The 21,612-nt window shown below is 40.0% G+C and overlaps 1 protein-coding gene across 4 annotated transcripts in view; it reads right to left on the bottom strand.

The window, feature by feature from the left end:
• Positions 1 to 21,612, bottom strand: part of Ap3b1 (adaptor related protein complex 3 subunit beta 1) — a 214,189-nt gene that overhangs the window by 71,702 nt on the left and 120,875 nt on the right. For 3 of the 4 annotated variants that reach the window (XM_055598376.1, XM_055598378.1, XM_055598379.1), the window contains 4 exons: positions 17,717 to 17,855; positions 14,890 to 15,019; positions 11,229 to 11,370; positions 2,791 to 2,863 (listed from right to left, as the gene is read on the bottom strand). In XM_055598376.1, the coding sequence (XP_055454351.1) occupies positions 2,791 to 2,863; positions 11,229 to 11,370; positions 14,890 to 15,019; positions 17,717 to 17,855 (484 nt within the window). The remainder of the gene's footprint in view (positions 1 to 2,790; positions 2,864 to 11,228; positions 11,371 to 14,889; positions 15,020 to 17,716; positions 17,856 to 21,612) is intronic. The other variant, XM_055598377.1, reaches the window with a different exon arrangement.

The raw sequence follows: 21,612 nt of genomic DNA, 5'->3' as shown, positions 1-21,612 counted from the left end.
ACACACACACACACACACACACACACACACACACACACACACACACACAGGCAGAAAGAATATTGCTTTCTCAAAGTCCAACAACAGGCTACAGGTCACACATTATTCTGGCATGGATATTTTCTCCTGACACACACAGAGTCAAGTAACTTCATAGTCTAAAGGACCTGGCAAAAACTGAACAACCTTCTTCTTTACCATTTTAAGAATGAATGAGACAGAGAAATTAACCTATGAAGCTAGTAAAAGGTCTGCTGGGCTCACGCCTGTGCTTATGGCAGTGCCCTCAACCACTGCATCAGCTGGGTTTATTCAAACTGCAGAATTGTTTTGTGACTCAGCCAGTCTATTGCTGGAACTTCCTGGAGGCTTCTGGAGGGGCTCTTACTCTTCTCCATGCCCCTATTCAGCCCAGCTTAGCGACCCCTCCCAAGTGTGCTCTCCCACATCCCATGGCTTTGATAACACAGGCTGAAGGGATGTACTGATAGTGCTGGGAGACTGAGTAGAGGCCACAACCCTAAGAGTACACTGGTGTGTCTCTCATTTCAAAAATTCATTCCTGGCATTCTCAATGCAGCTGTCAGGTCTGAACATGACCTGTTCCCAGAGGTCAAGTGTTGGAGGTGTGGTCCCCAGTGATAATGCACCTTTGAGAGATGCTGCACGTTTCTTTAGGTGATGAGTCCTTAGCTATAGGAGCTGGTATGATGCTTCACTTTCACCTCAAGGCCCAAGGTAAGGTGGGCTGAATCCATGAGCCAAAATATTCAGCCCATGCTGTGGTATCTGCACTCCTGTGGAGAGCACATGCTCCACAGCACAGTGTTGTCACTCTGACCCTTAGTGGTACCAGATGCTACAAAACTTTAAAATCTTTTGCTAGTATAAATAAAATAAAATGATCCAGATTTGCTTCTAAGTTCAAAAAGCATCATGTTAGTTGTAAAAGCAATGGCTTTTGTATGGCACTCTCAAATATGCATATGATGAGTTCTATCATATTGCCCTCATTTACCCACTCCCTGTCCCTTCTCTTTTCTCCTGTAGTCTTCTATCTGCTTTCATGATCTCTTCAAGCCCAGATGCCACATGGGACAAAATGGCAATGCTTCTCTTTTATTCTACCTTACTTAACGTGACTTCTAGTTCCATCAATGCAGCATATATACTCCCTCTACTTCAACTAACTGCAGCAACACCTGATGATACCAAACCTTATTATCAGTGCTAATACGGTCAAATATGTTCAATTTCTCTAAAGGAAGAATTTCTATATTAAACACTTTTCTTTTTTTCTATTAAGAATTTGCTATGGCTATCACAATAGATAACATAAATAGAAATAGAATGGATCTATGACAAATCTAACACCAAACCAACTCACCCTCCACATCAGAAAAGTACACTGAAAATGAGACCCTTTAATATTTAAGAACATATACTTAATTGCTTTCCTAGTAGAGTCTACCTAGCAACAACCTTCACAGCACTACCCAGTGCCCACCACGCTTAATGACTTAAGAGTTGTGACTATGTATACTTTGGTGAGTAAAGTTGTAGGTGTCTGAATACTTAGAAGCAAATTTCTTGAATGAAGACTTTTTGATGTTAAAGCACTGAAGGAAGTGCCAAGGTGGCCAGACAAGGCTTCATAAGCTGCTGTGGCAAATAGAAGATGGTGCTGTCTTTCTTCTATTACTCTCCTAGTTCCCTCCTGTTTCCTTAGTTACCTGAGTCAGTCCCCACAGCTAGGACCTCAGGTTGTGGATGCCGTGAGGCAGAATCATTATTTGGTAATGCAAGGACAAATTACCAAAGCAGAACACATCTGGTGCTCTATTCACATGACACAGAACTGAAAGGCTGAACCAATGAAAGGCACTGATACCACTGGCTGCAAAATTCCCACCTTTGAAATCTTTTACATCTTTTAAATCTTTAAATCTATCTAAAAATTAGGAAACCTGCATGAGAAGTATGTTGGAGGTTAGTCTGATGCATGTTATTGGCCTCAAGATCTGGTTCCGTTTATCCTTGCTTTGTAAACCTGCCCAAGACATACCTGACTGGTTGGTTAAACGGCCTATATCTGGGCAGGGCAGAATGGGGTAGGTACAGCTAAGGTTCCTGGGCTTTCGGGTTCAAGAGAGAATCATGGAAAACAGATGGACAGAAAGAGAAGAATGAGGATGCCACGGGTTAGCATGGAGAAGAAACCATGTGGGATAAAAGAAAGGACTCCAATAATGGTGTGGAAAGGCCAGATGAAGAATAAAAGCCAGTACCGTGGGATTATATACAGAAGGGAGACCAGATGAGGATTAAGGCAGATGGCATTGGGTGGGGACTGGGAGATGGATGGTGACGATATTGAGACAGTGTAAAGAAACTATCTGCCCAGCCCAAGGTAAATAAGGCAATTATAAATCTAACAGGTATCTATGTCTTATTACTTGTGATAGTGGGTTAAATAATACCACTGTGATAATCTTATGTCTAATAATAAACATATATAACCCAACACAAACCATTTTATTTACTACAACAGAAGGACTATAAAAATACAGAACACTCAAACACAGAACAAAAAGAAGTTCCAGTGGGCTGGAGGGATGGCTCAGTGGTTAAGAACACTGGCTAATCTTCCAAATGACACAGGTTCAATTCCCAGCACCCATGTGGCAGCTTGTCTGTAACTCCAGTTCTAGGTGATCTGACACATAAAATAAGTTAATAAATTATTAAAAAAAAAAAAAAAAAAAAAGACTAAGTTGTTCCAGTACTTACAATCATCTAGATCCAGAAGGAAAACATCTTTGGAGGGAGGATGTCTTTCTTGCTGGGGTTTTCTTTCTTTTGCCTGCAAAATATCAAAACCTCACTTCAGGTCCTGTCTAAAGGAAACCATGAAGTATTCTTATCACTGCAATACTAGCATGTTTTTCATTCTTTGTCTTAGAAACAGAAACACAATTTAAACTTCTATATAGTGATAGGAATGCTTTCCCTTTCCCAAGTCAAGTTTCTGTTAGCATACCATATATCTTCCTCATCATACAAACTGTTATGTTAAAATACTTCATGCTTAAAAGAATATAAAAGAGCTTTAGAAGAAAATTCAAATGAGAAAAACACTAGATGTTGATCTCTGGCTTCTACACAAATAAGTAGGTGAGTGTACACATATACACACATGCAACCACACACAGGAACACATACTCATCCCTGCCCCCTAGCACATGAATAAGAACAGCTGAATAGCACAGCAAGCAAAGAAAGAAACAGAAACAGAATATTAAATGGACACATCTGTATCAATGCCACTTAATCTGACTTTTTCTTTTTGATAAATTTTCAATTTCAAAATAAAAAATTTTACTTTTGTTTATTTGTTCATTCTTTCATTCAATAGATACATACAGAATTTTAAATATGTGTCAGATTCTGTGCTCAGCAATGGAAATAATTACGTAGCTAAAGTTCCCACTTTCAAATAACAGGATTTACCAACAGAATTTTGAGCTTATTGTAAGCAAAAATTATGCCACTGAAGCAAAGGGTCCACTCTTCTCCTGGTGCACTTCAAACAGTGTGGGTGCAACCACACCCACAAAAAGCCTCTGGGAAATAATGTTTTCATATGTCTAACATTCTGCTTATATTCTCCTGCATGCCAACACTCAGAGAGTTGTTCAAGGGTTAGAAAAGAATGCACGATAAAACCAAAAAGATTGTAACTGAAAGAAAAATGCGCATTGTTTTCTTTCCTCCCACCGCTGAAAGCTCAAAGCCTTCTAGGTATGTTTTAACTCCATACTTCTTTAACCACCAAGCAGCACCTGCCCCGTCTAAGCTCTGCATGTGAGAAACAACATCTAGCCTGCAGGAAAACAAACGGAAGAGATGTCAGTTCTGAGACTGAAATTTAAGTTACAAGTTAATGAAAGCCAATTCAGAATACAAACGTCATTCCAACTAGACTTTCATTCCTCCAAATAAAAACATAACCAAAAGGTTATGAGTCTATGGCTCATCAAAATGCTGCTAAATGGGTGTAGCTTCCCAGCAGCTGCAATAACAAAACTGTCTAATAATTTATTGAACTATAAGCTCACCACCTGAAAAATTAGTAACCTATTCACTGCCAGATAAAATTAGAGCTGAAGGCAAACCTACACCCTATTTTTTACTTCAAAGCCAAGAATGTGTGGCAGTGTCTATCAGGCACAAACCAGGTCCACACAACACAGAGGAGAGCTACATGTGAATCAGCTGTGGTCTCTCATCAGAAGCCTAGAAGAGAAGGAAGTGGACCCTAAAAAGGAAAAAAATCCCATTGACTTTTTAAGGAGCGCAAATAAGCAGTGACTGAAATACAACATTAGCAATAGATGACGGTCATTTCCACCAAATTGGAAAAGCCTTGCATTCCGAATCACGGCTATAAAACGCTGCATGATATGCCAGCACGCTTCTCCTACATTATATTTCATTTTTCATTTTAAGAAATCCATAGTAAGTTCACAACATTTTCATACTTAAAGGATCTACTATAAAAATAAAAATCTGAATTCTAAACAAAGAAGTTAAGAGCCCCATTCCATCAAACATTTCTCCATTTGCAATTCATCTTGGTAATAGAGACAGAACCTGGGCAAATGCATATAGGACTTGAGGCAGGAGATTCTTCTTGCTCAATGCATAATTCATGTACTCGGCCTGCAAAGTGTGTAAAATGAGGATTTCACACCGCGGCATGAGCCACGGAGCTGCGGAGAAAAGGCAGATGAAATCATATTTTACTGTGAATTTTATTTCTTACCCTCCCAATATTTATAAAAACCACCATTGACAAAGCAAACACACTGACAGATCACCCACTGTTTCCATTGTGTTAGTACTTGAAAGGAGATCAAGCAGAAAGATAGACAATTTGTTTTTGTATATTTTTTTAAATAGAGAATTAGGTTTTTAACAGCTGAGTAACTGTATTTGACTTTTATAAGGACAACAGTTACTGATCTTAAGATCTTGCTGCAAAGCATATCTACTTATCAACCCACTGCCTCCAAATCTCCATCTTGTCCCTATGATATTCATTACACCAACACAGGAACATTTTCAAAATGAAATACAAAATTACAGGGTTAAGAAACTAAATTCTAGTTAATGTATTTCACTTCAAAAAATAAATAAAGGATCTTAAGTTCTAAACACAAGCAAAAATATGTAACAATCTGTGATATTTTTTCATGCATCATGAATATCCATTTGCATACTGATTACAGAAAAGTGTGATAAGCACCAGACATGCTTCTATTGTACAAAGGCTGGAATGCAAAACTATATAACAGGACCGACCCTATGAAAAGCTTCTCCATCCCCTACTGTTCTTAAAATCTAGATCAGATTAGTATTAATGAGCAGTACAAGGGACCTGGCCACCTTCCCCATCAGAGAAACTCCTGCCTCAGCAGCAACGACTGACTGTGGTCTCCCTTTGCTTTAAAGATCTCAAAACTGAAATCAAACATTTCTTTCTTGAAGAATTTAAAATGTGAACTAAACTGAGAAAGACAAAACACTGAAAGAGACAAAGCTTCGAATTTTTAGATTAAAGACCAACATTCCTCAATAGTCACAGAAGTTAAAGATTTCAACAGCTGGACAAGCCTGTGAGCAGACAGACTTGATCTGAAGGCAGCCTGCACATCGTTTCTTTGGACCTTTTGCAGGATTCACTTCATACCAAGTAGTAAAACTGCGTTGTCACAGGTCAGTTATCTGTATCACTAGGCCTTTATTTATGTTAAGGAAATCTTAACATTTGCAGACAGTGACTGATTCTGAGACCACTAGGGAGATTATAAATTTCATAGTACCCACCACAGAGGAACAGCAAAGTTCTAAGGTACAGAAACCCTGAGATAATTATGGACTTTTCACACACTGTTAGAAATACACAGATTTCCATAGATAGGTCACACATTAATCTCATGATCCAGACATAAAGATATATTTTTAACATTTATTAAGTGGTAAGTACAAGAATACTAAATACTTCATACTTATTTAACACTGATAGGCTGTTCCACCTTAAGTATGGTGTATGTAATGAAAACATTGTTAACAGAGCTGGAGTGATTTGTCAGTGGTCAATGCTTGCTATTCGAGCACGGAACCTGAATTCAGGTCCCTACCACCCACACCCAGAGCCAGGCACAGGACTTGACTGTAATGCTAGCACCTATGATGCCAACACAGGCAAGATCCCCAGTGGTCACTGGCCAACTAGTCGAACCAAATCTGGGAAGTCCAGGTTCAACGACAAATCTTGCTCAAAAAATAAGGTGGGAAGTGATTGAGGAAGGCACCTGATACCAACCTCAGTCCTCTACACTCATGTACATACACATACATTGCACTCATGTTAGTACCTACACTCAGCACCATACAATACCCCAGACAAAACAGTGTTAACGTGTATAGAACAGATGCATTCACATCACATTATAACCATGATTTCAAAAGACCACTTTCCTCATTATCTCTCTCTGTAGGAGCTGGTACACATAGCACAGAGATCACAGGACAGCACAGCTAATGTATGAACAGCAGAATATTACCCCACTGCCACAACCTTAGGATGAAGGAGCATCCCAACATGCTGCTACAGGAATACTGAACCCTAGGTTCAATGAAGGAAAAACAAAGTTTGCTTAAGTATAAAATGCTTACCATCTGCTAAACACATCTTTTTGTCTGTTTGTTTTTTGTTTTTGAGATAGCATTTCTCTGTGTGGTCTTGGACTCACTTTGTAGACCAGGCTGGCCTGGAACTCAAAGATCCACCTGCCTCTGCCTCCCTAAGTGTTGGGAATATAGGTGTGCACCACTGCACCCGGCTGCTAAACACATCTTAATGTGCATATTATAAGTTGTTTATGTTACAAAAAAAATCTAAGACATGGATACAAATGAAAATTATTTCCACATATGTCTGTGTTGCTAAGTTTTCTCTCTACTCTTCCATATAAAAATATTTTCCCTTACATCGTATAAAGCATGTAAAAGTGCTTACAATATGGAACTATTGAGAGGGATTTTGAGGTGCTGCACATGGTTCAGTGATTAAGAGCACTGGCTACTCTTGCAGAGGACATACGTTCAGTTCCTAGTGCCCACAGTGGCTCACAAGTATCTGCTACTGTGGTTCCTACTCCCTCTTCTGGCCACTGTGGGCATGCATGCTTACACGTGCAGGCTAACAAATATACACACAAAATAAAAATTAGATAAATCTAAAAAAATGTTTTTGGTATAGGTATTACTTGGAAAAAAATAATTATTTTATAGCAGGGCATGGTGGCACATGCCTTTAATCCCAGCACTCAAGGAGGCAGACACAGGCAAACTGCTGTGAGTTTGAGGCCAGGCTAGTCTACAAAACAGGACCAAAACAACCAAGGCTACACAGAGAAACCCTGCCTCAAAACACACACACACACACACACACACACACACACACACACACAGAAAAAAATTTATTTCATAAAAAGGCCAATACTCAAAACATTTTTGGACACATTTTCAGAATAGAACACCTGTACATAAACGTACACTTGTCCATAAAATAATTAAATCTGAAGGAAGATCATGTTCTATGGCCATTACTGATCACAAGACAGTATTAAGCGATGAACCCTGAAGGAATATAGATATCCAGGAGTGAATCTCTCCCAACAGTACCATCTCAGTTCCTTGCAGTCACCATCCTTGAGGAGAAGTGAAGGCTGCAGTCTAATAGGCCTCTGCCTCCTCACCTTCTGTTTTCTTTATTGAGAGAAATATGCAAAGATGAACAAAGAAAGGCTCAGAAACAGCCAAGCACACAGTTTCACAAGAAAAGCCTGAGTATTAGGCCCAAAAACGAATAGATTAAAATGAGAGGATGGATTTACATATGGTAGCTAAGGAGTTTACTGAACTCAAATGGCAGCAAGCATCACTTGATCCAGCCACTGTGCTGAAGGCAGGGGTTGGAAAAACCTTAGTCCAAGGATGACTATGACAAAGGTATACTGAAGCTGAAGAAGAATGAATCTAGACAGCGACAGGAGGAAAGGAAAAACAGATATGAAAAACTGGAGGCAAAATCTGGGAGTCTTGGTAACTATCTACACAGAGTAGAAGGAGTCACAGGAAAGCACAGAACCAGGGTAGACAGCTAGTGTGCAGTGTCAGATAAGTGCTAGGCTAAAGATCCAACAGCCCCTCATAGGCCTAAGCATCTGGTTTAAATCTGGGGAAAAGATGTGAAAATAGAGTGATAGAGAGGCATTAGTGCTATGTGTTAGTGCACTAGTGGACTATAGAAGCAAAGGAGGTTTCATGGCAGGAAACACACAGGATCCTGATGGCGCCTGCAGAGCAGTATCTGCAGCTATGACATTACTAAGAAGTAGCTGAGTTAAAATGTAGGAGATGGAGGGAATGAAAATTATTCTTTTGACTCTCACTCTGCTCCACTTCCAGCTCCCCTTTAAACCACTTGAGGGTCTGGACGGCCAAAGAGAAACTAGCAGATAAAGACTAACGGTAGATGCTGACTCACAAAGCAGGTCCAAGGAGGCACAGCTTGATCTTGGCTATATGGGTAGAGAGTACCTACCAAAGCTAAAACTTACAGAAAAGGTGGGTAGCTGGAGATTGTGAGCTCAGAAGACAGAGCGCTATGTGACTCACAGTTGTCACAACTGAAAAAAGACTTAAAATTTCAGTATTATTTAAAAAGAGTAGAAAACCACAGGAGACAAGACCCACAGGGAGTCCAGGGTTCTTTCAGTACAGGTCCTAGCTAAACAGGATGAAAACCGCAGTGAGATGAGGGAGCAAGTTCTAGGGCAGCCAGGGCTATCTCAAGATATCTGAGATAAAAAAATAGAAAAAAGATATTTGAGATATCTCAAGATATTTGGTTATTTGAAAAATCTAGTCTGTCTCAAAAAACCAAAACCAAACCAACCAAACAACGACAAAAAACCCCCAACAGCACTTCACGCTGCTTTTGTGTATTTGTTTCCCATAAGACATAACGCGACAAAGGTGGCACTGGGGTCTGCTTTATAGACGGAGACTAGAGCATAAGGTGCTACCTGACAACAGGAACACCATGCTAGCCTCATGAACCACCACAAAATTTCAAAGTTTGAAAGCCATATACTCAAGCTATCTCCAAGGTCTCATGTTCATACTCAATGTGCCCCCAAATGCATTGTCCAGATGAAAGAAAAATAGTAAGATGCAAGCTGCAGATTGAAGACACGAATTTTCAGTGCCAACACTCTGCCAGCTAAATGAAGGCAAAGGGGCCACCATCTGGCTTCATTACTCATAATTTGAGCAAAAGCCACAGCATTTCATAGAAGGGAAAATTTTCACAACTATAAAGTCACCTATTATTAAAATTTTGGTGTACTTATGATCACACGGTACTCTTCAAGACATTCAGAATAAAACGAAGATAAAAATATGGTAGCTGAAATGCAGGGATTATCTGGTTCAATTGTAAAATTAAAGCAGAAGTTAATAAATAAACACAAATGCTAGCCTTTCCACCTAACTCAGGGAGAAAATGGCACTCTAGGATAGTGTGTGACCTGAGGAACTCATAGGCATAAAACAATGTACAGCTTGAATTTCTCACTCAAGAAGCTTGGCTTGGGACCCTGCTCTTAACATCAATTATCAAGAAATGTGAGCTCCTCATTGAAGTCCCCAGTGAGAAGGGAACAAAGGGGATGCTAACTTTGGGGTGCCTCTGTGGGTGCTAGCACAGCATAGGCAGTGGATTCTATGATTTTTAACTTTACAAAACTGTAAGAAATAACTGACTTTAATTATACATCACTTATAAAACACTGATTCCTACCCGCCCTGGGTTGTGCTTCCTGTCACCATCCAAAGCTCTTTATTTAAAATAATCTGTTAAGCTTTTTAAAGTAAAAAATGAGGACATGTGAAATTCTCCGTATGTTTTGATGAGTCCACATTAACAACTCAAAATCTCTACAAGTTTATATGAATTTCTGAAAGACAGAAATCTTAAATTTTGTTATATAAGAATTCAATTTTAACGTAAGTTTTACCATTTGCAAGAGTATTTCAAATGTGACAAGATAAACACTAGCAGCATTTTAAATATACTTATTCTTAACAGTGAATCCAGATGTGGGGGGCCTATTTGAATGACTTTATTTTCATTTCTGGCTACTGAGATAACATACTAAGGAAATTCAAATTCACAGAATTAAAAAGTGAATTTCTTAAAATACTGGATTAGGAAGAAACAGAATTCAGTGACTGGCAACTTCTGACAGTCACTATTCTAGACTTGGGGGGAGAGGTGAGCATACTAACCCTGTTTATTGGTGTGATCACTTACATGAAAGCTGTGACAATCTGAGATCACAAAGACAAGCCTTGTCAGAGCTCAACTTCGTATCACACCTTTATTTACAATGTGAGCTTTCATACTAACCAGATAAAACATTCAATGTGCAATTTACACATGTGCAATTCAAATACATGATTCCTGAATGCTTGCTTAAAAGAAGTAAATGTAACTAGCTAAATAACATGTAACTTAAAACGTTGAAAACATTTTGTACCTTTTATGTATCACATATTCACCGCTAAATATTTTTTTAAACGCATGCCAAAATCAGGATCTTAATGTCTCTACATTTGTAGTCCTGTGCTCAGTGCTATCTATTTCTGATGCTTCTATTCACATTCCTTTCAGCAAAAGTAAACTCTGTCTTGGCCTACCTGAAAATCTCAGGAGCAGGAGTGGGTACAGAGCTGGGTTATCAGGAAGATCATTGGGGAGCAAAACCACAGGGGGGTGAGGATAATGTATCCATCAGAGTTGTAGTGACACTCTTGAAGGCACTGTCCTTACCTTCTTCCTAACAAAAATTCAATCTGCCAAAGTGTTGCTTCTTTTATGTTTGGTTTTGGTTTTTTGAGACAGGGTTCCTTTTTGTAGCCCTGGAACTCTTTGTAGATCAGACTGGCCTCGAAACCAGAGATCCACCTGCCTCTGCCTCCTGAGTCAGACAAAAAGGTGCGTGCACCACCACTGCCGATCAAAAGTATTTCTTGTTAAGTGGCAAGAATTACATGATGTACGGCCATCAGTCAAAGAACAGGCCTGGTCTCACCTTAGCCAGTTTTCTAGGTGCAGGGTCACTGTCGGACCCTGACTCTGACTCTGAAGAACATTCTTCAATAGAACTGGATTCCTCACTGGATGATTCAGAAGCTTTGGATTTTTCATTTTTCTTCTCCCCATCTTCTGAATCACTATGAATAAAGACAAATTTTGAAATATAAACCGCAAATCCCTTATGTATACAAATATAAATGATTTTATAAAACATAATGAAGAAGGCTTAAACTTCTAAAATGTGAAATTAAGTAAGAGCTACTGAGGTGGGTCCATGGGTGGAGGTCCCTGCTGACAAGCCTGACACCCTGAGTCAGATCTTCAGGGCCTGCACAGAAGGACAGACTGGGATCCTACAGGTGGTCCCCTGATCTCCACGCAGCGCACGGGGAAGATGTGCTCACACACAAGTAAATTCGATGTCATGAACGCTAAGGGTGATGCTGCCTGCAACCAAGTAAGGTGGCCCGAATGCTAGTGCAGAATCATGGAGCAACACTAACTGACAGTCAACAACAACACAGAAAAATACTACGAGACGGCCAGTTGGTTTTCTAGAAATTAAGAGCTAACATTAAGAAATTCTCAGAACTTAGGCTGATTTTTAAGATGATATCTCAAAATATTGCTTACTGATAATTTTAAGAGTTCATACAATGCTGGACAGTGGTGGTGACATACACCCTTAATCCCAGCACTTGGTAGGCAGAGGCAGGTGGATCTCCATGAGTTCAAGGCCAGCCTGGTCTACTGAGACAGTTCCAGGACAGCCAGGGCTACAAAGAAAAACCCTGTCTCAAAAAAAAACAAAAACAAACAAACAAATATTTACACATCTACTTCTGTCAACAGACCTGCTTTGGTAGATTTTGTTTCTTTCTTAAAAAGATCAATTAGACAAGCACACAAATGTGATCTTAAATATATTATACAAGAAAATGTTAAATTAGCCAAGAGAAAATTCCTATTTGTTTATTTAGAGATAGGGTTTTGCTTTGTTGCTATGTAGCCCAGGATAGCCTCACACTCCTAAATGCTGAGAAGGTACATGCCAAGTCACACTCTCACAGGATTCCTTTAATATGCCATTTCACTAAAAGTGCTATTCCCTTAGTCAACTAGTATTTATTACTAACTTGTTAGGCCCATGCTAGGTACTAAAGATAGTGGTGGTGAGACACGGATGACGTGTGTGTCAGCTTACAGTGTCTGTGGGGGACTGGCGCATACAGAGAAATACAACGGCAGTGACAAGACACGGAAGCAAGAAGGTGCAAAGTACAGAGGTTTTGTAAGAACACTCAAAGGGGCACGCACACTAGATAACCAAGATTAGGAATCTTCTTTAGCAAAGGATATAACTTGAGAGCAGAAGCAAGGTAACTGGGCAAGTTAGAAATATTCCCCAAAGAGAACAAAGAGAGTGAAGAGAGACAAACTAAGTGCCACGAGGTGCTGAGACTTCCCCCAAAACGCAAAGTCCAGTTCCTTTCACTGTGTGTGCATGAATGCATGCACATGTGCCGGCTCTTTTCAAAACCCACGTTGGGGACTAGACAGCCAGCTCTGCAGTTAAGAGAGCTTGGAGCTCTTAAAAAAGACCTTGAGTTCAGTTGTAAGCATCCCCATGGCAGCTTACAACTACCCAGAATTCCAGTTCCAGGGAATCCAAGACCTTGTCCTAACTTCCCCGGGCTCCTATGTGATATGGTGCACACACACCCAAACACGCAATCAACCAGTCAATCAACCTAAGGTTTATGGTTTTGGTTTGAATAATCTACCTTGGGCCAGGCCGTGCTGGGTACTTCATTCCAGTGATCTGCTGTAGACACTCACTTCCTGGGTACATTAACACCCTTACGGTAAGGAAACCAACATTTGAGGTTAAGTACCTTTAAGGACACACTGGCGGGAGAGGAAATCATGAACTCTGAATTCAAATACTTTGAATTCACATCTGTCTCCTTCTGAGGACCAACTTCCCCTGTAATATACTATTGTGTCTATCATGAAGATACTTCGGGATGTAAAATTCAAATTTAGTAACAAACACTTGTCACTACTAAAAAGTAGTTTCTGAAGATACTTAAAGATTATCAAGAACTTTAAATGTGCTGGCAAACAAACAAATTCTAAGAGACAGGCTGAGAAACACAGGAGGCGGCGGAGTGGTGAGGAAAGAAGAATCAATAATTCTCAGAATTGATTTTTGTAGAGGAAATATGATTGCTGTTTATTAAAAAATGGAGCAATGGCAACATCTCAGAGCACATGTAATTATATCTGAAGATGGAAAATATGTTGTTTTCTCTCCTACAAAATAATAGCAATATATATTATTCCCAATGCACTGTTGAGAACAAGTACCTGCAAATAAAATGGCTTAGAATATTTCTGTGGTTCACTTTGGTGTAACAGTTACTTTAAATTCAAACATAAATAAAAATTTAACAAAAACATTTCTGAAGAAAAAAATATGAAACTAACATGTGATTAAAAGTATATTCTATGATGACATCTGCCATCTGAGGAAACACTGCTGTGCTGATGACCATGTTCCTTTTCTTGAAACACTTTCCCAACCCGACCATCACAGCTAGCCTGAAGTCAAAAGCAAGCACAGCGCCTGCGGTCACAGGTGATTACAAGCCAAGGCACTCCACTCCCCGCAGCAAGGGAGCTCTTCTAAGGCGACATCACTCCTGGCACTGCAGAGAGGGTTTTAAAGGTAAAAGTGTTATTTTATTACGCATCACTCAATTCTGATGGTAATTATTGTTTACCTTACTGCTTAGAGTTTCAGATGTTAACCTAATGAGAGGAATTTACTGGTAACTAGGTTTTTAACTTTGCAATGATGAAAAGCCTGTATTAATTTAACCTACAGATTTCATTTGTTCTGAACAGGAAAAACAATATAAATCACTTTTAAAATCATTAAATCCTGACTTAAATTAATAAAGTCATAATTAGGGCATTATGCTGTGTTTGTTATGGAAGTGGCAGGGCGAGCTGCTTTAATTACTGTCTGTAATAAAAGGAGCAGAGAGCGTACTGCGCCCAATCAGTGCTGTCAGCCACCACTGAGCCCAAGCTGCAAGCTCATCACAGGAGCAGGCAGCAGGCCCCGAGAAGGGCCAGGGAGTCAGTGCAGGCCACTCTGGCCGCAGCGGGGAGAAGAGAGCCACACAATCCAAGGTATTAGCCCCAATTACTCAAACTCTTAACGACACCTTAACACACGAGGACGCTGTTGTTAACGGCAGAGCTGGAAAAGCACTAACCCTTAAGTATCTTCTGACCGTCTTCCTTCACAGCCCTTGACTCTGATATCCGGATCATGATCTTTTAATGTAACATTATTTAGAAAAATCAATTGTCTTAGTTATATAATGGCAAAGTGCTGAAGGATTTAATTTTAGCCCTCAGCAAAATTGCTGCAAAAGGTAATTAAGTGTTTCATCCCTACTGCTTGGTCATTGAAGGCAGCCTTACAAGGTGATACCACGTTTGAAAATGTACCCTAAGATCTGTTCAAAATGAAACCTAAACAAGGTAAGCCAAGGTTTACATGGGCATTTTCTAACTCGGAGAATTAAGGAGAAATAGTAGCTCTGGGAAACTTCTAGAGAAAAACTGAGAAAGTATCTCACCTTTTCCTCTTGGTTTTGCGTTTTGCATCTGCCTCGCTTCCAGTCTCGCTCTCTTGTTCACTGGAGGAGTCCTCGCTGCTGTCCTCACTGCTCCTGCCTGTGTCTCCACTCTCACCTCCAGACCCAGTCTCTGAAAGACAAACCAGCTGCTCTTTCACTCAGAACCATTTAATTGCATGGAGAAGTACACACTACCAACAGGGAGAGAGGACACTGACAGGGAGAGGGGCTGACTGAGATGCACCGTGTCTGGTGAGAGGCATGGGTTCAACATGGTGCTCTGGAAGGGACCCAGACAGACAGAAGACGCCCTGACAATGGGTAGAGCAAAGACAAGATGCACAAGGAAGCCAACTCGAGAGAGTCTCTCTTTTAAACTAAAGCAGCTAGCTACGGTATGCATTTTTTTTTTTTTAAAGAATGCTTAAGAGTGGTATAAGAAAGAAATAATTTTAAATTCTACTACTTGTTCCTGAAATTTTTGCTTAGTAAAAAGTAAAGCAATAGTTAGATCTTCCTAGGAACCAATTTTGAGAGAGATAAGAGTGTTTAAGAATTCCTAAAGAGTTGTGACTTACTTTTGCTAGCCTAGGAGTCTCCCAGTCTGAGATAACATGGCATAATAGTGTTCTTGCAGAAGCGATGCATTAAGGGCTGGGCATGACGGAGCACACTTGTAATTCTAGGATTCAGGAGGCTGAGGCAAGATGGATAAGCTTGAGTTCAAAGCCAGCCTGGGCTATGTGTGGGCCCTTCTCTCAAAATAGTTTGCGTATTAGTATATGCATTAAAATGCAGCATATTTTTTACTATTACAAATGATTACAGGTGCAGAGCTATACACTAAAGAACAAACCACTGTCCCTGCTTATCACCTACCCAGTGTCCTTAGCACAAACAACCTGCAGTTAAACACTGTTCCAATACATGCTTCATCAAGATTACTTTCTACATCACAGTGCACAGCCAGGATGGCTGGTACTTTTAGACTGCCACAGAGTGGAGTATGAAGCAGGGGTTCTTCCATGAGAATGTCCAGGTTCAAATCCTGGCTATACATTAACCAGCTCAAAGTCTGCAAGTTATGCAACCTCTGGCTCTCAGTTTCCTTTCAGCAAGGAAAATACTTCAGAGCTGTTGTGACAAGCACATGATCCAAAACATGTGCAGGTGACTAGAGGACAACAGGACTGGCACATGGAAAGGCACTCACTATGGGATCTCTCACAAACCTTACCTAAAGCTTCTAAACAAAGACACTTGGAGTGTGTATGAAATCAAAGACACACACACACACAAACACACACAGCTGGGAGATGGCTCAGCGGGGAGGTGCTTGTTGCACCAGCATGAGAAGTTGTACTTGGCTCCTCATTACCTGTCACAAGTGAAAGTCAAGCTTGCTGGTGTGTATCTCTGTACCCAGTGTTGGGTAAGGGGGAAGAACATATTGGGGGGGAGGGGGTCTTGTAGCTCATTAGTCAGCCTAGAAGAAAACAGTGAGCTCTAGATTCAGGGAGAGACTGTCTCAACAAATAAGGTGCAGGGCTGCAAAGATGGTGCTTGTTGCCAAACTGAGTTAGATCCCTTGAACCCTCAGGGTGGAAGGAGGAAACTGATCCTTCAAGTTGTCCTCTGGTCTCTACACAAGTGCCATGGATTGTGTCTCTCTCCTACACATGAAAATGAATACACGTAAACAACGTTTACAAAAATAAGATGCACAGTGACAGGAGGACACCTGACAATGACATCTGTCCCCTACACGTGCATGCATACAGGTGAATGCTCTCACACACAGGCATATACTACACCCACCCATCCAGCATCCACCCCTCACACAAAGAACAAGAAAGGGGGTGAGCTACAGCTTCAAAGTCACTCTCTTTCTGTCTTCACGTGGGAATCAATGGCAATTTAGGTCTAGCTCATACTAGGCAGTTATTTTTCATGTGGGGGCATGGTAGAACCCCTCACACACAGCTCACTATTGTGTATTCAGACAAGCTCATGAATAGCCACAGTGTTAACGGAACTTCAAATGGATATTGAACAACAATAATCTACGAACAGGTACAAGCTTGTAAATGAAAAGGATGGAGACATGTGTAGGGTATAAAATAAAACACATGATTAACGATAGAAACAATCTTTCTCAACGGTCTATATTACTCTTCAAGTTGTACGCTTTTCATGTTAGCTTTCTGGGCTGACAGAGTTGACTTATCAGATACTACAAAGATTTTGGCAGGGCAGGTGAAAAAGTAGTAGATAACTAGGAAATAGTGACAGTCTTGGGCCAGAGCTGCCACCATGTTAAACTTTTGCAAATATGTATGTTCTACACACACTCCAAATGTCTTGTATGATATTATGTAAATTATATAAACATTTTTAGTTAGAAAGTTTTTTGTTTTGTTTTTTTGTTTGTTTCTTTGTTTTTGGTTTTTTTTGAGACAGAGTTTCTATGTAACCCTGGCTGTCCTGAAAGTCTCTCTGTAGACCATGTTGGCCTTGAACTCAAAAGATCTGCGTGCATCTGCCTCTGGAGTGCTGGGATTAAAGGCATTCTTTTTAAAGTCTTTCTCTTCACGTATCAGATGGAAAAGTAGGTGCTTCATTTAGTTGGGACAGCTGAAGCCCAGGATTCTGAATCCATACCTAGCATGCTTTTTTCAACGCATACTGCCTCTCAGCTTCCTGGCTCTGAAAATAAGTGAATCCTGAGACATCTTAAATTTAGCAATAGACTGGAAGGTGAAAGAATAGGGGCATCCATATGCAATCTATAGTGTGAAAGTACAGTTCAATAAATTATGAAACCCACCACTGTCACTGTCACCGCTGCTATCAGAGGAGTCCTCTTCCTCACCTTCTTCCTCCTCCTCCTCCTCCTCAGGCTCAGAGTAAAATTTCTTAGCAGGTTTTTCCTTCTTTGTTTTTCCAACTGGGGTCCATTCTTTTGCCTGTTTATATAAACAGAGTTAACACTGAGGAATTCTTATTATGGGATATAGGCTCCTGGCAAATGTAACCACTTAAGTTCACTGTGAACTCAGCAAAAACTGAGACTTCAACAGAGAAAGCAACTGCTAGAAGTCCTAACAGCCATGTTATCTACTTCTAAACACAGAACACACACTCTCATTAGAACCCACTGTTAGATCACTCATGCTATGCTTCTAGACTATTTAACAAACATTTGTATTTGTTGGTCCACAGATGACTTAACCTACAGTAACAACAACATATGTTTATAGCTTGATACTTAAGAGAAAAAAGCAAGCAAACCAAAGTGAACGTTGGCAATAAGGAGCCCTCAGCATCTTCCTAGGCTAAAACCTGACTTAGCCTTATGTCTAACCCAGGGTGAAATGCTGTTCCACCCTGGTCTGGGCACCTGTCTCTCCTCAATTGCTGGAAGAGGATCCCAATTGGTTACATGCTTCTCCTCTCCATTGACTCCATCCAAAGTTTGCTGAACATGGCAGCTATAGAGTCAGGCCCAGCTGTTTTCTGCTGTCAAACCTCGGTGGCTCCCTATTTCACTCAGATAAACAGCACACCTACAACAGTCCACCTAGCCAGGCAGGACAGGCTGTCCCCTCACTTCCTTTTCCCTCTGCATATTCTGTTCCAGCCAGTTCTTACTATTCCTTCAAAGTCTCCAAGACCTCTCTGAGGGTCTTGCCCTCACCTCTTCTACTTCAAAAAAACCACCAACTCCTTTAAAAGTAGTACTAGCTGCCTTCTAATACACTATATGACTTACTTTTATTTCTAGCACCTTTATATTGAAGCATCGCAAATATGTATGTCACAATAAATATTAGTTAGACCTACTATACCCTTAAAGCTTTGAATTTTATAGCCAGAAAATATTTGTTTGCATTTAAGAAAATAATGTTCTTTGGTGTTCACTAAACACAGCATTAGGAGAAGTCTCTACTATAAACCTGTCACAACCATGAATTTGTTTCATTGTGAAAAAAATTACGTTTCCTATCTTCTCTCCTGAAACGCAGGAAAATGTAGATTTATTAAAAGGTCAAAATTATTAAGACTCACTTATTTATTACACTTTTAATTGAGTTTCCAGTGTGTGCCAGCATGATAGTGTGTGTGTGTGTGTGTGTGTGTGTGTGTACGTGTGTGTATAAATATGGAATTTACAACACGACACAGGTTCTAATCCAAGAATTGTTCTCAACATCAAAGGCTCATTGTAATTTTCTGGGAATATGTTTTAAAATACTAATACAAACAAAAATATTTATGCTAAAAAACCCCAACTACCCCAGAGAAGCTCCAGTAGCCTGAAAAATTACTTGGAAAATGAAAAGAAAACTAATAGAAATAATCTGAGTACATGAGTGTCCACACTCACACAGTTTCACACATTACAGGCCCAAAGCCTAATAGTAGATTCTCACTCTGGTGTGTCAGCCACCATGCTATAAATGAAAGAACAAAAGGAAAGAACAGAAGAGATGGAGAGAGACAATCGAAAAGGTCCTCCAGAAGCCACGTTAATTACTTGTTTATAAAGAAAAATGTTCTTGCTATGCAAAAGAGAGTCTTTGTGTTACTGGAAAAAAAAGGATTTTCTGTAACTAAACAAACAAACAACAATAATAATAACAACAAAAAACTCTAAAGGAGCCACAAAACTTACGAGTACCTTAATATAAATATACATTACATCTGATGTCCTGGAAATGGTGTTGTGTAATTCAAAGTGACTTCTAGTGTCAACTTGACTAGGCTCCCTGTTGTTTTGATTAAAATGTCAAATTATCTAAGCCTCAGCCATTTTTCTTCCTAAGTTATATTTCATGATAATGAGATTTGACCTTAGAGGATCACTAGATAGTAAACCCAGAATAATACAGTGTATCATGTGCACAAAATGCACGGATATGACTTTGGTGGGGAAGAGTGGTTCAGCAGTCTGTACACCACCTTCTGCAGTTATCACTGCGTCTCAGAACTGAACTAGTTCCACTGTGTTTATATTTCATTGCATCCCTCGTACAACATTTCAAGCCACTATCTCAGAAAGTGATAGATTGAATCTGTTTGTTATATGGCTTATATGGACAACTTTAAATCAAATTCTATCAGTTGTAATTATTCTCCATAAGTTATTAATTATTAATTTCAGAAATATAGTCAGCAAAATAAGGAATCAATTTGTCTCTGTTAAACAGGCCAACTGAAATAAAGAGAAGGAAATAGATTACTTGTGCCCTGTTCCTATAAAAAAAAGTTAGGGGAGGAGGAAAGGGAATATGGGGGGATACAAAGTGAATAAAGTGTAATTAATAAAACAAAAAGTTAATGCTTAGAACACATGAAGACAGAAAAAGCCAGACAGCCTAAGAACACTACCAAGACAAAATTCAACTGCATTGCTATAAACTTCTGAGAAGATAAGCTCTTTCGAAGGTAAGGAGACTGTTTTACTTGAGCCAAAGCACTGTGCACCCAATCAAGAAAGAGGACAGCACCATAACAGCAAGCAAGAACAAACATCAGAAAGAGCATGTCTGCAGAAGAACAATCGCTTCATATTCCGGCATCTGACACACGGCAACTGTGCTGAACAGAGCTTTTGATTGGGAGAGAAATAAGCAAACTTACCTGCAAGGATGAACAATCATGCAATGGATTTTCACAACTTTATTAATTATACTTATACTTTATTTTTAACACGTGTTTTATGTGTTCATGGGGTAGAGGCCGAGTGTGAAGGGCAGAGTCATAAACGAGACAGGGCCCGTCACTGAGCCTGGCACTCAGCAATTCAGCCAGACAGGCTGGCCACAAATGCCAAGGGCCACATGTCTCCACCCACCACCACAGCTGGAGATCTGTGTGGGTGCTGGGGATCAAACTCGGGTCCTCACCCTTGCTTTTCAAGAACTTTACCAACTGAGCCATCTCCCACGCCCCAGTTCTCATAATAGTTTGCTGTAACATGGAAATGATGGCACTAAGCACAGAAACCAGCTCAGGTGTCCTCTCCTTGGTCATACAGAAAAGAATGGATAGCACAGCACACAGCAGACACAAGAGTAGAATCCCAGTCTGCAGGAGCTTTGGGAACTTACAGGCTTTCTAAACCTTGGTTTCTTCACCTATGAAACGAAATACTAAGTATGGCATGATAGCACACTCCTTTAATCCCAACACTCAGGAGGCAAAGACAAAGAAAGGCAGGTGCATCTCTGTTTGAGGCCAGCTTGGTCTACACAGTGAGTTCCAGGGCAGCCAGAGCTACACAAAGAAACTGTCTTAAAAAAAAAAAAAAAAAAAAAAAAAAAAGGAATATCAATATGAGGTTTAAATGAGATGATGTTTTGATGTTTGTCAAACATCAACTGTCAGGGCTCTAAACTGTGATATTATTAACCATCTGCTGCAGGGTGCTCCAAAGTCAGTGTAAATTTCACATTAAAAAGAAAGCCACTTATCGGGGAATCATCAATGGCTATGCGCATTAAAGGGATTATAGTTAAAGTGAGGATGGTCTCCCTTCTTTGCATGTGGAGAGGAACAAGACAGCTACCTAGCTTTACAACTGGAGTTAATGATAAAGGATTCTAATTACCTGAATTCTAGCTGACTGTGCTACTTACAAGAGGAAAGCATCAAGAATGTAATTCCATTGGCTCCATTTAAAGTAATTCTACCTTAAAAAGCAATGAATATATTCCACAC

This window comes from Psammomys obesus, unplaced genomic scaffold (assembly GCF_907164565.1).
Source record: "Psammomys obesus unplaced genomic scaffold, mPsaObe1.curated_primary_1811, whole genome shotgun sequence".
Taxonomy (NCBI): Eukaryota; Metazoa; Chordata; class Mammalia; order Rodentia; family Muridae; genus Psammomys; species Psammomys obesus.
Note: the sequence above shows the minus strand (reverse complement) of the source record. Positions and strands in the feature narration are given on the sequence as shown.